A 15,960-nucleotide genomic window follows, 5' to 3' on the forward strand; every position below is an offset into this window, starting at 1 on the left:
AATTACCAATCAATATTTTTAGCACTCTGATAAAAAAAGATGGTCTTTGAAAAAGGTGGTCTTTGATATTCTTCATATACCAAAAAGGAAAATATACTTATTAAAAAGAGTCTAGACTAGTTGGAAAAAATAACTACCGTCCACTGAATTCAAGTTTGTTTTGTAAATGAAATTAGCCCTAACCAAATTATCAAATTTTATACAGCCATAATCTGGTTTAAAAGATAATTTTTCAGACAGGTAATATACTCTTTTATTGGATGAAAAAGAATACTCTTATTAGATCGATTTATATTACACTTTTAGTAAATAGTCCTGAATATATAGATTAATACTTGAATAAGAGATGTTAGTTCAAAGGATAAGGGCTGAAGCGATAGCACAGTGGGGAGGGCATTTGCCTTGCACGTGGCCAACCCGGGTTCGATTCCCAGCATCCCATGTGGTCCCCTGAGCATTCTGAGTGCAGAGCCAGGAGTGACCCTGGTGCATCACCGGGTGTGACCAAAAAAGCAAAAAAAAAAAACCCAAAGTATATTATGATACCTTAAGGTATTAAGTGAGCAAGCCAGTATAGATCAACTTAAACAAAAAAACATGCATTAAAAGATGCTCCCAATTACCTTGGTTGGTGGTTTGGATGTTTTCCTGCCAGGGTTATAATCACCTTCATTTTCAGAGCCAGATGCTTTCCTTTTCTTGGCCCCTCGGCCTTTACCTTAAAATGATACAAAAGTGCTTTATTTTCCTCCCAAAGGTAAGTGCCATACAAACAGATAACTATCAAAACATAATACTTTGCTTCTTATACATGCCCCAGTTTGGTACTATAGAATGATGTTGAAACAATGTGACCTCATCATGTCAGTTCTGGGGTTGACGTGGCTAAAGAGATAAGCATTTACAAACATACATTCACAATAGTTGAAAGGATGGTGACCAATTTTAACAACCAATCCAAGGGTACTTAAAAGATCCTTAGGCTTCGGTGGGGGGAGAGAGAAAGTATAGGGTAATGGTGCTTGCGTCACATGTGGTTGACCTCTGTTTTGATCTCTGGCATAGCACATGGTCCCGAAAACACTGAAGGGTCACTACTGAGCATGAACCTAGGAAAAGCCCTGAGCAATACTGGGTGTGGCCCAGCCCCTGCACCATCCAAAATCTTTTAAATAGGTTGTTAGGCCTGAAAAGAAATTTTCTGTTATGTGAAGAACAAAAAAAGGAATAAAATATGAACTGCTAAAAAATGCCTACTTTTTTTTTTGAGGGTGTGTGTCAGGATATTCAACCCTGTTCCATTGGTCTGCGGCTCTGCCTTTGTTCCAGTACCATGCTGTTTTAATTATTACTGCTTTGTAGTAGAGATTGAGGTTGGGGAGGGTGATGCCTCCCATCTTCTTTTTCCCAAGAATTGCTTTAGCTATTCATGGGGGCTTATTGTTCCACATAAAAGGTTTCTTCTAAAAGTTTTGGGGCTAAAGTGATACTACAGCAGGTAGGGCATTCGCCTTGCATGTGGCCTACCCGGGTTTGATTCCCAGCATCCCATATGGTCCTCGAGCACCGCCAGGTATAATTCCTGAGTGCAAAGCCAGGAGTATTTTTGGGTCACACCTGTGCATCGCCAGGTGTGACCCAAAAAGCAAAATAAATAAATAAATAAATAAATTTTGAAAAGGCCTACTTTTAAAAACAGGCATCAAATCCACATTCTCAAAGAATTACCACTGCAGCCTACTTCTTTTATCTAACTTCTTATCATTAGAAGAGAAAGGGAGAAAGGTGATCTAATATTCTATACCTACAATGCCAATGAAGAAAAAATAAATTACAAGCCAGTTATTTATAACAAAAATAGCCTAAATTATCTTGACATGTCATATTGATCAATATAGTGACACTTTTGAATTTATGAAAGCTTTAAAACAAAAGTATCATAAATATTGACCTCCTATCACTGTGCCTCTTTCCTGTATCCACCCTTCCCATCCCTACCCCTCAACCACTACTTCTTCCTGCTTCCCTGTAGGTCTATTCTTATCCCAATCCCCACTTTATTTTATTTCTTAAACACACTGTGTCAGTTGTATGGAAGGCTGAGCAGTTAACCTTAGAGAAAATCATGATTTACCTATGCATGTTTTAAGAACTTTCTAGATTCTGATTAGGTCTTAGGGGCAGTTCTGGGCCACACCCGGCAGTGTGCAGGGCCTATTCCTGGCTCTAAACTCTGGAGTGACTCAGGGCATACTCAGGGGACCATACTGGGATTAGAAACAGGATTCAAAATAGGATCAGAGCCAATGGCAGTCGCACACAAGGGCAAGTACCTTACCTCCTGTATTATCTTTCTCTAGCTCTGACTTTTCTAGATTCTGGAGGAAAGTGAGCAGAACTTGTGCTGGGGACCTTCTGTGGTCCTGGTCCTGAGTATAGCTGTCATTTTTCCATATGATCAAGAAACTCAGAGTCTAAGAGGCCTAGCTTCAGCCAATGAGCACTGCATTTGATTTAGTGAGCACCCCTCTCAATGGCCACTTCTAGTTAAGTCCACTGCCAGAACTGGTTGACTAGTCTATAACCATTAAGTACAGAAGTTGTTCACTTAACCTGTTTGTGTCTTAATTTCTTGATCTGTAAAACCAAATGACTTGACCTAAGCTACCTGGCTCTGCTTCTTAAACATTTAGTGAAGAATACAAAAATGTACAGATACCCAGTCTCTCTAAACTCAGTGAGCTAAATGATGCTCCATGGAAACTATTCAAAGATGATCTTTACCTTTTGGTGCTGCAGTCTTCTTTGGAATGCCAAATTCGGAATCTGAATCAGAGTTTATAGTCTCTACTTTCTTCTGTTTGGGAGTTCTCTTGGGCTTAGGGGTTGTATCTGAAGGAGGTTTTCCTATTAAAAAGATTTCCATGTCATACATCATTGTAATATATTTACCAATATACTAAATGGAAGTCAACTGACTCCTTTAGCAACATAATTTCTTGTTGATAATATGAAATTGAGTAGTTAAAATAGTTTATCTTGATGCCAATGTAAAGGCAAAATTCTTTTTTATTAAATTATGCAGAACATAGGTATTTTAAACAAGGACTATTGAAATGAATTATGTTCATTAAAATAAACTTTAAAAAATAGCAGTAAAGAGACTGGAGCGATAGCACAGCGGGTAGGGCATTTGCCTTGCACACGGCCGACCCGGGTTTGATTCCCAGCATTCCATATGGTCCCCCAAGAACCGCCAGGAGTAATTCCTGAGTACAGAGCCAGGAGTAACCCCTGAGCGTCGCTGGGTGTGACCCAAAAAGAAAAAAAAAAAAGCAGTACAAATATGCAGTCATGACAAAAAACATTTGACATTAATTATACTCCAAGTACAATCATGTGTTAATTTCACTTTAAAATCTAACTTTTAAAATTCAACAATCACATGTTTTCAAGAAAAATATTTTCATAAGATTCTTAAATATCATAAATAGAAACCAGTCCAATTTTATTTAAAAAATTGAAATCCAGGGGCCAGAGAGAAGCAACTGATTCGATTTGATCCCTGACATGTCATACGAGCTCACTGCCAGAGGCAGATATAAATCCTAAGCACCATCAGGTGTGGTCGTAAAGCAAACAGAAGAGTGAAATCCAGAATACAGCAAGGGCTGGAGGATAGCACAGTGGGTAGGGCGTTTGTCTTGCAACCCCAGTTTGATTCCCAGTGTCCCATATGGTCCCCCGAGTATATGGGGACTAATTCCCGAGTGCATGAGCCAGGAGCAAACCCCGTGCCATCGCCGGGAAAGACCCAAAAAAGCAAAAAGAAGGTAAACAGAATGCAGCGAGATAGCACAGGGGTTAAATACATGTCTTAACCGAATCACCAAATTTAATACCTTAGTACCACCGGGTCTGCTCAGCACCACATCCTCAAGTTCCTGCACTGAACTGCATTGAGCAATCCCTGGTTGCTCATGAATCACCAACAATGCACCCCTTCCTTGGCCCCCCAAAAACTAAAATCTTAACTTAGGACTTCTAGTGGAAAGAAATATGAAAAAAAAGAAAGAAATATGAAACTTCTAAATAAATGAGGTTTGTTGTGGTCTTGCTGGGGATCAAACCATGTGCAAGGCAAATGCTTTACCAGCTATACTGTCATTCTGGCCCGAGTTTCATTTTTTAAATAAACTAAAAATGAAGCTAAAAGTATATTATATGCAAATTCATAAATTAGTCTTATCAGATTAATAAAAACTTAATTTGGAGGGGGAAAGAATATTGAATTAACCACTATATTTTTTATTTATAAAGAAAAAAATCCACACCAATTTTATGAAAAACATATTCTCAGACCCGTATCTTTAATAAGAAATTAAAGCTAAAGCCTCATTAAAATAAGAAGGACGAGGGATGTAACTTACTTTGCCTTTCATGGGTGAAGCCCTAGGTTTGATCCCCAGCACCACCAACAATAAGATTTTTTAAAAAATCAGGGGACCTCACTCTTCAGCAGTGGCTGACACAGACTGTATGGCTTCCCTCTGCCCTCTGTGTCCCAATGTCTAAATGTACCACAGGAACTGCATGGCACCCATTAACAAATATAAGTGTGACACAAGATATTTTATGGACTAATGTCTTGAACGGTGGTCCAGGACACCCATGTAGCAACAGTAAGGGACATTTCTTATTCAAAAGATTTTCCAGTGGTAGGTAGCACTTATAACTTTACTAGGCAAATAAGACTTAGATATCTGAGTACTATGAACTGCCTTTTTCTACTCCCTGGTTTTGGGGCCACCCCTGGTGGTGCTCAGGGATCACTCCTGACTGGGATGATGGACCTATGTGGTGCCAGGGATTGAACTGAGATTGGCTACATGTAAGGCAACCACATTCCCCTGAAAATACCTGTCTCGGCCCTATAAACTGTTTTTGCTGTAAAATATTAGAGACAGTATTTATGTTGCACAATAATTTAAAGGATTTGGAATTAAAAATAAATGATGTAGGACCAGAGAGCTAGTAGAGTGAGGTGCTTGCCTTGCATGCACCTGACCTAGGCTTGATCCCAAACAGCACAATAGTCCCCTGAGCCGAGAGCTGGTAGTTAAGCCCTGAGCTCTACCAGGTGGTGGCTCAAAACAAAGACTATCCCACAGAGAAACTTGACCTTGAAATCATCTCCTTGAAAACTTTTTTATGTAAATTATACTTTTCAAGGGCTGGAGCGATAGCTCAGCGGGTAAGGCATTTGCCTTGCACGTGGCCGACTTGGGTTCAATTCCTCTGCCCCTCTCGGAGAGCCCGGCAAGCTACCCGTGGCATATTCAATATGCCAAAAACAGTAACAACAAGTCTCATACTGGAGAAGTTACTGGTGCCTGCTCAAGCAAATCCATGAGCAATAGGGTAACAGTGACAGTGATACTTTTCAAGACACATAAAGGAAGGCTAAGAGCTTGCTGGAGTCCCAATAAGAAATTACGCCACCCCTGGTCACCAATTCAACTACTGAGGAAACAGTCTAATAAGGATTGTGGTATTCCAGCTTTTTCCAGAGGTCCCCAGCTATAGATTCTACTTGATCCCAAGACAAAGATTCAAGTACCAGTGCTTATTTGGGAGATGACAAAATGATAATATAAAAAGGAGACAAGAAGAGAGGATAACCAGTAATGGGTACGTTTTCAAAGCTGTCATAACTTTGGGGATTTATTTTGCCCGTGAGGAATCTCTAGAAGCCAATGTAAAATACCTATCTAACTATCTGAGAAGCAAGGACAGAGATACTATACCCTCATTTTTAAAGACCACTGATAAAGGTGACTGATGACAGGGAAACGCTAATATTCTAGAATTCCAAGAAAGAGAAAGTACTCAGCAAAAAAATATAAACACTGGTTATGTGCACTGAAGTGGTTAAGTGCAAAGTGATAAGGTATGAATGCCCACTGCTGACTAGAGACCCTACTATTGTCAGTTTCTCACAACTATGTATGGTTTATAATGCTTAAGAAAATCAAATAAAATACATACCCTTTTTAGCAGCTGCTGTTTTACCTGGAACTTTATCTGTTTGTTTCAGACCAAATGATGGTGAAAAGACAGAAGCAGAATCTTCTTCATTACTGTCAAATTTAGCTGAATCTAAAATTACAAAGCTTTTTTTCAGTAAAGAGACCGTATTTACTTAATACTTAATACTGTTCACTTAATACTAAAATTTTGATTCTTTTTACCAACTTCTCTTCAACTAATTAATCTTAAAATGTTTTACTTTGCGATTATATCATTTATAATACACAAAAAGCTGAAAATAAAAAAAATTTAACAATGCCATAAAGTGTTAGTTTCATTTTAAAACAATAAACAAAGAGAAATGATCACTCTTAATAGTTGCAACTATGCAACTGCTATATTTAAAATATAGCTAACCAGGAGTAACAGCACAGGGCTTAAGCCACAAGCCCTGCATGCAGCCAACCCCTGTTTTCTTCGCAGCATCACATGGTCCCCTAAGCATCATGCTGGGTATAACCCTGAAGGCCTACAGACCATTGTTGAGTGGTCCAAGTAATCCCTGCCATAACAAGGCCTGAGCGACACTGCATCCCCAGGCTCCTGCATTGAACTGGCAGCTCAGTTGTCCAAAGTCACCAGGAGGAGCCCCCTAAGCCTCCTGGAACTGCCTGGAGGCATAAGGACACAGACACACAGACACTAAAAAATAAATGTGTGGTCAATTAAAAATTAAATATGTTTTAAAATGAAATTTTAAAAGCTCTATGATTACTTGATATTTTTTACAGTACAATTAACCAGACTGGAGCAACAGCACAGCAGGTAGGGCCTTTGCCTTGCATGCAGCCAACCCGGGTTCGATTCCTCCGTCCCTCTTGGAGAGCCCAGCAAGCTGCCAAGAGTATCCCACCCGCACTGCAGAGCCTGACAAGCTACCCGTGGTATATTTAATATGCCAAAAACTGTAACAGCAGGTCTCACAATGGAGATGTTATTGGTGCCTGCTCGAGCAAATCGATGAACAATGGAACGACAGTGCTACAATTAACCACTTCATGAAAATGAGAAATTATGATGTAATATGAAAATATTCATCTTTGATTTTTGGACCACACCTGGCTTTGCGCTCAGGGGGCAGTGCTGACAGGGGACCATATCAGGTGCTGGAATTCAAACCAGGGTCTCCAGCTCAGCTACATGTGAGGCACGCACATATAAAGCACTGTACTATCTTTCTGACCCTAATATTCATCTTTTCAAAATCAATTTTAAATCACTGAAGATGTAAAGAGCATGTAAGCTTAACTTCAGTCTACTTTTACATGCAAGTTAATCAATTACTTATTATCTCTCCTCTCAAATCAAATAGAAGGTGTCTTAAAATGACTACATCATCATAACTGATAAATTTATACTATGTTTGGGTATACTGTCAAAAATGCTCATCTATGTAGAGAAGACATGTACCAGAATTATGTCTATTTATCTGTATACATATATTAAAAACATACAAAATAAGGAATCAGTAAGACCTAACTAGATTATTTTGACCTCAAAAATTTTGCACACAGAAATGCAAAGAATAGAAAATATACACCAGATTAAATTTGCTTCTATAAAGGTCTTATTGTTTCAGCTACTCTGATTTAGTAAAACAAATATTCATGGGGCCAGAGATAGTACAGTGGGTATGTGCTTGCCTTGCATCCAGTCAACCCACGTCCCACCCCCCATATCACACATAGTTCCCCAAGCCCTGCCAGGAGTGATCCCTAAGTTCAGAGTCAGGAACAATACCTGAGCACAGCATGCTATGGCCCAAAACCCAAACAACTCTCCCCAAAATATTCATGAATAAAGCTATCATTTATGTTATCATAAAAATAAAGTTTCATTCTTTGCAAATTTCTTTCTCTATTTTTTCCTCTCACTTAAACCATTACACCCACATCCCAACCTCCCTTACACATATAAAATTCTGTATAGTTAAGCATCTGCCTGCCCATCTGAATCAACCCAGAATGCTTACTTTGACCAATCCCTTGAAAACTACCTCAGAAAAAGTCAATAAACATAACATAAAGAAAATGTAAAAAGAAGGTAAATGTTCTACTTATTAAAAAAATCCTGAAATTAAATCATGATATAAGGATTTACTGGGTTTTTTTTTCCAACATATAGCACTGATAAGTAAGCAATGAAAAAAATAAGCATACCATCTTCTGACTTCTGGGAATAGGAAGGAAATGAGAAAAGATTTCCAAAATCTTGACTTTTTTTGTCATGTGCAGATTTTCTATTAGAGAGAGAATGGAAAAATAAAAGTCACACACCACAAACATAACTTAAATATCTGGTCTCAACCTTGACAAATAGTATAAAATGCACTGCAGGATTATAATCACATGACAAAATTTCAGTCATCCCAGTACACAGAGATACTAGACAAACCAATAACAATATATCAGAGGATGGAAACTGAACAAAGGTTTAAAGTTATTCAAAACAGGGCCAGACAGGTATTACAGCATGCAAGGTGCAGATTTTGCAAGCAGCCGACCCGGGTTCCAACCTCTGTACACATACAGTCCACACACAGCCAAGAATAATCTCTGACCACAGAGCCAGAAAAAAGCCCTGAGCAAAGCCAAGTGTAGTCAAAAACACAAAAATTATTCAAAATAAACTCTAAGTGAAATTTTCTTGTTGACAGCCATTTCATAAATTTCATCAGTAAATTACTGGCAAAATACAAAGTGATAAAACACCTAGGTAAGAAAATTCAATATCCCAATTCTAAAGTTTTAGAAACTTTTCTTTGAATTGGAGTTTATCAAACTATGTCCCAGAGGCCTGCTTACTTTCTGTAAGTTTTATAGAGCATAGCTATAATTATTCATTTACCTATCATTAAAAGCTGCTTTCTTACTATAATGGCACCTATGAGAAGTTGCAACAGAAATAAGGGCAGCAGCAATAGTTCAGTGGAGGTAGGGCACTTGCCTGGCACACAGTATACCGGGGTTCAATCTGCAGCATACTATACAGTCACCCATGCGCCACCAGGAGTAATTCCTGATGCAGAGGCAGGAGTAAGCCCTGAATATTGCCAGGTGTGCCTTCAACACCTCAAAAAACCCTGAAGTATTAACTGAGTCTTTTATAGGAAAAAAGTGCCAAACCATGCTCAAAATTTGCAACTTATAAAATCAGCTGTAATATTAACCAGATATAGTCCTTCAAAGGCATTATCCTCTAAAATAACAAGTTCTTAGAGATTACTATAAGATCTTTAACAGCTATCAAGATAATACAACTGAGGAGCAATTGCTTTATTACTTACTCTGGGGTAGCTTTTGATTTGCCTGGTGAAAAAGTATATTCATCTTTATCTAAGCCATCTGAAGGAACAAACTCATCTTCTCCATCATTTGTTATAGGAGATGCTTTAACTTTTAATTCCTCTAAATCATTATTTTCATCATCATCATCAGCATCATCATCTTCTTCTTCTGAGAAATCAAATGTATACTTAGGCCTTTCAGCTAGGAGAAAAATAAAACTGAAGTTAAAATCAAAATCTGGCTTATCCACATGACATACTATTACCAATATTGCATTTAAAAATATTTCAACTATATCTAAAATTATTGAAAGAAAAAACAAATAAGTTGGAGAACAAAAGCCAACAACTTTGATCCCATTACTTCGATAGTGCTAATATCTGTCTTTTACTTCCCAGGAAAAGATGAAGTAATACTACTTATGTTAAGATAATAAAAACTGACCGAACCTCTAAAATATTACTTGTGATAATTAAATATTGTTAAAAAAATTTTCCTTTTTCTTCAATTACAAAAAAATTTATAGATCTTCAGTGTTAAACTTTCTCTTATCTATCTTTCCATCATGGTAGTTTTTTTATGAAATAACAGTAATTTTTCAGATGAATGAGAAAAAAATAGGAGACATGACCTAAATATATCAGTACAATAATAACTAAATATAGAGCACAAAATTCATCAGTTACAGAGAAAGGTGTGGCCCAAAAATGAGGGGAAAAAACGACAATGAGGCCCAGGAGATTGCTCAAAGTGCACTTTGCATTCAGCAGACCATGTTGTATCCCCAGGACTACCTGGTCCTTAAAAGCACCATCAGGAATGATTTTTTTTTGGGGGGGGGGGTCACAACCTGGCAATGCACAGGGGTTACTGCTGGTTCTGCACTCAGGAATTACCCCTGGCAGTGCTCAGGGGACAATATGGGATGCTAGGAATCGAACCCAGGTCAGCTGCATGCAAGGCAAACGCCCTACCTGCTGTGCTATTGCTCCAGCCCAGGAAAGATCCTAAAGCAAGGTGCCTCCTTCTCTGCTACAAAGGGTAGTCACTTTTTATTTTTATTTTTGGCAGGGAGCATGTCTGGCAATGCTCAGGGGTTACTCCTAGTTCTGCACTAAGGAATCCTTCCTGATAGTGCTCAGAGCACCATCTAGGATGACAGAGACCAAATCCATGAAAAGCAAGCACCTTTCCTGCTCTACTATCTTTCCAGTACCGGGATAGTTTATAACTTGATGACTCTAACGTAGTGAATGCTTAAAGAACAAGGAACCAGAGGGAAATATGCATTGCTTGGATATGGTCAACCTGGGTTCACAGGTCAACCCAAGTATCACATATAGTTCCCTAAACGCTGCTAGAAGGAATTCCTGAGCACAGAGTCAGGAGTGACATCAAGCATTACCTGGTGTAGCACAAATCTACCCCCTCGCCCAAAAAGAATAAAATTCCACGCAATTGATAATAACAGAATGGGAATCATAACCTAACTCTAGCACAGGATTATTTAATTTTGCCATGTGCATGGAATCAGACTCCTACTAAAGGAAATTTTTACTGATACAGATAAGAAAAAAGACTGCAAAGTACTTATATTTATCCATCACTGGTACACTTGCAAGATACACTTTTTTTTAACCAGGTCTTTAAAACAATGTAGTACAGCTCAAAGTTTATATAATAAAAATAAGAAGCCATGATTCAATTTGGAGAAATTTATAACTAAGTTCAATAAGATCATTCTGAGAGAAATTTTTGTTTTCTTGAAATGTAACTTTTGAAATACTAATAGCTTAGTATTTTAATAATACCAATAATACTTATAACAACTTACATAAATAACATACACTATAATACACAAATTATAAAATGTATCACAGGCTTGCTCCTCAAGTCCATGCTATTCCTTGAACGTATATCATACTAGGTCTTCTCTATGTTTCTTTGCTTATTTCCACTTTAGAGAAGCCTGTGTTTTCTTCATCATGTACTACTCCCACTTTCTCCATCGTATCTTTCTAAATAAGTTTCAATTAAAAGTACATTGCTTCCCCAGAAAAACTTAAATAATCAAATATATCACTATACCAGCTGCTCTCCTAAGCAAAGAATCCCTTGGAATAACCACAGGTTCTGTTTCCTCCAAGTCACTTTCTGATTTGGATTCATCATCTGACCAAGGATTCCGTTTCTTCACTTTCTTTGTGCTGGGTTTACCAGATGAGGTAGGTGTTTTTCTCACCCTGGTGCCTAAAAATAATAAGACACATATCACTACACATGAAAACATCATTAGCAAAAACAAAACTGAGACAACAATGAGATTTCATTTAAAAAATAACTAGTGGTCTTGGGAGGGGAAAAAAGACACAATCAGGTAAGACTAGATTTTCTAAGACAGACAGACAGACAGACAGACACACACACACACACACACACAAATTCTGTAACAATTCCTCACCAGGCTCTTTTTTCTCCCTCTTGGGTTTGGGGCCTTTATTTACTGGAACTGGGGACACCAGTGCCTCTTCTCCTGTACCTTCTACTGGAGTTCCACTGAATTCTTCATCAAATTCCACTTTTACTGCTGTGGTATCAGCTTCACCCTACACATTGAAAAGAAAATCTATGAGTAAAAATAATTATCAAATGAACACCATATACATTTAGTACTAGAACTTCAGTACAAATTTCAGCCAACAAACTGCTTTCTTCATATCAGATGAGAAAATAAAGTACATCTACTTAGTCTTAAAAGAAAATGACTTAAAAAAAAATGAGTCATTTTTTTTTAAGAATGACTGGTCAGATCATGATTTCATTTATTTGTAGTAAATGATATTAACTGCCATTCAAATCTTGTACACAGTGAGACGACAGCTACTCAAAAGGCTACCACAAAACAACAAGGCTTTTGAAAAATGAAAGTAACTTTAACACCAATAGCTAAGTACCTACAAAGTACATTCTTATCATTCAGACCTTATATATTAGGGAAAACATTTCGTAGTATACAAGTAAATAAGTAACATATGCCATCTAATATTATATAAGCAAATACGTAATATATACCATCCACTGCATTACACACACACACACACACACACACACACACACACACACACACACACACCCCTGCCCAATCCGGAGAGAGACATTACAATAACAAACAGAGGATGAGCACAGTGCCAGCAGTATCCCCTGAGTACCCCTGTGGTCCAAAATCATTTGTATAATAATCAGACTTATTTTCTGAAAATATCACTCTGGTAGTAAAAGACAGGAATAAAGTAGTGAAGAATAGAACTCATAATTAGATTACCAGGCATAGGAAGACTTTTAAAAAAAGATTACTTTGTTACACAGAAAAAAAATTAAGGAATTATAAAACACTGTCAGTAGAGACCAAGATGAAGAGAGTGGATTTTGGAACTGCTTTGTAGGAAATTAATAGGCTTTACTTACTGATTAAATGAGAAAATTCTGAAGTTTGGGGCCTATTTTAATAATAGCTCGTAGTATCAGTAACTGAGGCAATATATAGAGGTGGAAGCGTGTGCCTTGAAATCAGGAAAAGAGCCCAATTTCACATGCTGAGTATCAAGGGCCTTAGGAATTAAGTTGCCATAAGAGCCTGGTGCTCCTAGAAATATTATAGGTTAGAGACACAGGTTTTAAAGTCATCAGTATTAATGGAAAAAAGCCGTGGGCATAGACAAGATTATTCAAGGAGACCGTGAAAATTCAAGAGCACAGTGCTTTGGCTGGAGACATGGCCCAATGTGCTAGAGTGCATGTTTTATGTACAGGCGCCTAGGTCTGGTCACTAGGACTGCATGGTCCCCAGTCACCATCAGGAGTAACCCCCCAAGCACTGAGTCAAGAGCAGCCACTCAGCACACCTGCTGGAAAAGCAGAAACTATTTCCCTAAGGAGAAAGCAAGTGCATGTGTACAAGAGAACCTGTGTGTGGAGGGAAGTCAGGAAACGGAGAAGCAGTTTATCAGAACCACGAATTATGACTTCAGTTTACCAGAACAAGAGAGGAGACAGTTGTACCAGAATGGCAGAAGACAGATGTCTCTGGCATTACAATACTTCTAAGCCTCAAAGATTAGCCTCTAGACAGACAAACTCCAGGCTCTCACACTAACACTTAGACCCATTTCTCAAGCTCTAGAGAAACTATGGAGATGTAAGCAAGGAAAGTGACTGACACCAGTTCAACCCCCAGCACTACATGGTCCCCTAAGCGCCACCATGTTTGGCCCCAACTGTTCCCCACCTCAATCTTCCACCCCCAATAAAAGCTATTAGTTTACTTTAAAAATCAAATATCCTTCTCAGCAGGTAGGGCGTTTGCCTTGCACACAGCTGACTGGGGTTCGAGTATCCCTCCCGCACGGCAGAGCTGGCAAGCTACCTGTGGTGTATTCAATATGCCAAAAACAGTAACAACAAGTCTCACAATGGAGACGTTATTGGTGCTCACTCGTGCAAAGTGATGAACGGGACGACAGTGCTACATTGCTACTGTGACACTTCCAAAAGCTGGGGCTAGGAGGCATGCTTTGCATGCTGGAGGCCCAGGTCCGAGCCCCAGCCCCGCATGCTGTGCCAGCACTACTAGGAAGGCTCTCTCACTCCCCCAACCATCAAAAACAAACCCTTCTTATCTCAAAAAGTCTATAAACTTTTGCTGTTATTAATCCATAGTTTTCATCTAAAGTGCCGTTGAACATTTTGCTCTCTTTGTTTTTCTTTTCCTTTTTTTTTTGTTTTTTGTTTGTTTGTTTATTTTGAGGACACTTAGCTGTGCTCAGGGCTTACTCCTGGCTCTGCTCTGCTCTGCAGGATTTGGAGGGTCATATGCGGTTCCAGGGATAGAACCCAGGTGGGATATGTGACATGTGAAAGGCAAGTACCAGATCTATTGCACTATCACTCAGTCCCTTGATCTCTAACTTTAAAAACAGAACCAAATGGACAAGGTAATACTTGCACACAACTGACACTGATTTGATCCTTGGCACCTTATATGATCCCACAAAAAATGCCATAAGTGATCTCTAACCACAGAACGAGGAGTAAGCCCTGAGCACTACCAAATGTGGCCCCAAAATCAAAAATAAGTAAGTTAAAAAAAAAAAAAACGGAATCAAGAAAGAAGTAGCTCTATATGTACATGAACATTCTTCATCAATCATATAGTTCTTCTATAAACTGCTCTCATTGGGAAAAAAATTTGTTTTTTTTAAATTTATTATTACTTGTTTAATTGAATCACAGTGAGATAGTTTCAAAGTTGTTCATGATTGGGTTTCAGTCATATAATGTCCCAACACCTGTCCCTTCACCAGTATACAATTCCCATCACCAATGTCCCCAGTTTCCCTCCCGCAACCCACCCTCTGTCCAGTCTACCTCTATGGCATTTTTTTTCAATCCCCCTGCCCCCTTTTTGAATAAAAAAGTGAAAATGACTTTGTATCACAAGAATTCATATTCTCTCTCTCTCCACTCTCTTTCTTTCTCTCTCTCTCCCTTCCTCCCCCTCCCCCTTTTGGATAAAAAAGTGGAAATGATTTTGTATCACAAGTAAAATATATTAGAAAAATAATAAGGCATTTTTTCAGTACCCAATAAAATTAAAATTATATATATAGATAAATAAAGATCAATATGGAAGGAAGTGTTTTATCAGAGACAAAATAAAAGAAAGTCAAAATTAGAGAACTTGCATACCTTCTTCTTCTTCAGCAATTTTTTGCTGGCATCTGCCTTCATAGCAGTAATTTCAGGAACGATTCTTCTCCCATAAGGTGAAGGCATTGTCTCTTCTAACTGAAGCTTCTTCACCTTAGGTTTGCCAACTTTACCTTTTACTGCTTTTCCAGCCATTCCAGCCAGAATATCTTCTCGTTCTTGTGCCTCTACTTTCTGAAGTACAATTATAAAGGAGGAGGAGAGAGGGCAGGGACATGAATAACTCACTCGAAAAGATAATCACTACATCGTAAGAGACTGAGATTAATTTTATCCACTAAGTAAGGAATAAAACTTTCTTTCAAGCTTATCTAATCTGAGCCATGGAGGCAGCTCAAAAGACGAGGAGCACATGCTTTATTACATGAGAAGAACATGCTTTATTACGTGAGGTAGACCCAGATTCGATCCATGGCATAGCATCGGCCTTGAGCCCATACCAGGAGCAGCCCCCCACGCCAGCACACAACATATCCCAATAAACACACACACTTAATGTATTAAAAATATAAGAAATATTGACTAAGTAACCTTTAGGTTCCCTTCCACTTTAAGGATCATGATGTGCAATAGAATCAAGACTTCTGATGACCTGTTATCACTAAAAACAGCAAATCATACATAAAGGAGTTCTGTTAAAGTATGGTAGTATTCTTTGCTATTGCTTAAGCCATAGTAGGAAATATAAAAAATAATTCTCCTGGAATGAAATATTAAAAGTGCCATGTAGTGAAGATGAACTTAAAAAACTCTATGTAACAGTAAATGAGGATACAATCATGTTCAATATTAAAGACTCTTGATTTTATAAAATCAC

General features: G+C 38.3%; 1 protein-coding gene across 2 annotated transcripts in view; it reads right to left on the bottom strand.

The window, feature by feature from the left end:
* The window catches only part of TOP2B (DNA topoisomerase II beta), a 75,964-nt gene that overhangs the window by 879 nt on the left and 59,125 nt on the right, over positions 1 to 15,960 (bottom strand). For both annotated transcript variants that reach the window (XM_055137268.1, XM_055137267.1), the window contains exons 28-35: positions 15,123 to 15,317; positions 11,839 to 11,983; positions 11,466 to 11,627; positions 9,377 to 9,578; positions 8,250 to 8,329; positions 6,049 to 6,159; positions 2,785 to 2,907; positions 624 to 718 (exon numbers count right to left, since the gene is read on the bottom strand). In XM_055137268.1, the coding sequence (XP_054993243.1) occupies positions 624 to 718; positions 2,785 to 2,907; positions 6,049 to 6,159; positions 8,250 to 8,329; positions 9,377 to 9,578; positions 11,466 to 11,627; positions 11,839 to 11,983; positions 15,123 to 15,317 (1,113 nt within the window). The remainder of the gene's footprint in view (positions 1 to 623; positions 719 to 2,784; positions 2,908 to 6,048; positions 6,160 to 8,249; positions 8,330 to 9,376; positions 9,579 to 11,465; positions 11,628 to 11,838; positions 11,984 to 15,122; positions 15,318 to 15,960) is intronic.

The sequence above is a fragment of the Sorex araneus genome, chromosome 4 (assembly GCF_027595985.1).
Source record: "Sorex araneus isolate mSorAra2 chromosome 4, mSorAra2.pri, whole genome shotgun sequence".
NCBI classification, from domain to species: Eukaryota; Metazoa; Chordata; class Mammalia; order Eulipotyphla; family Soricidae; genus Sorex; species Sorex araneus.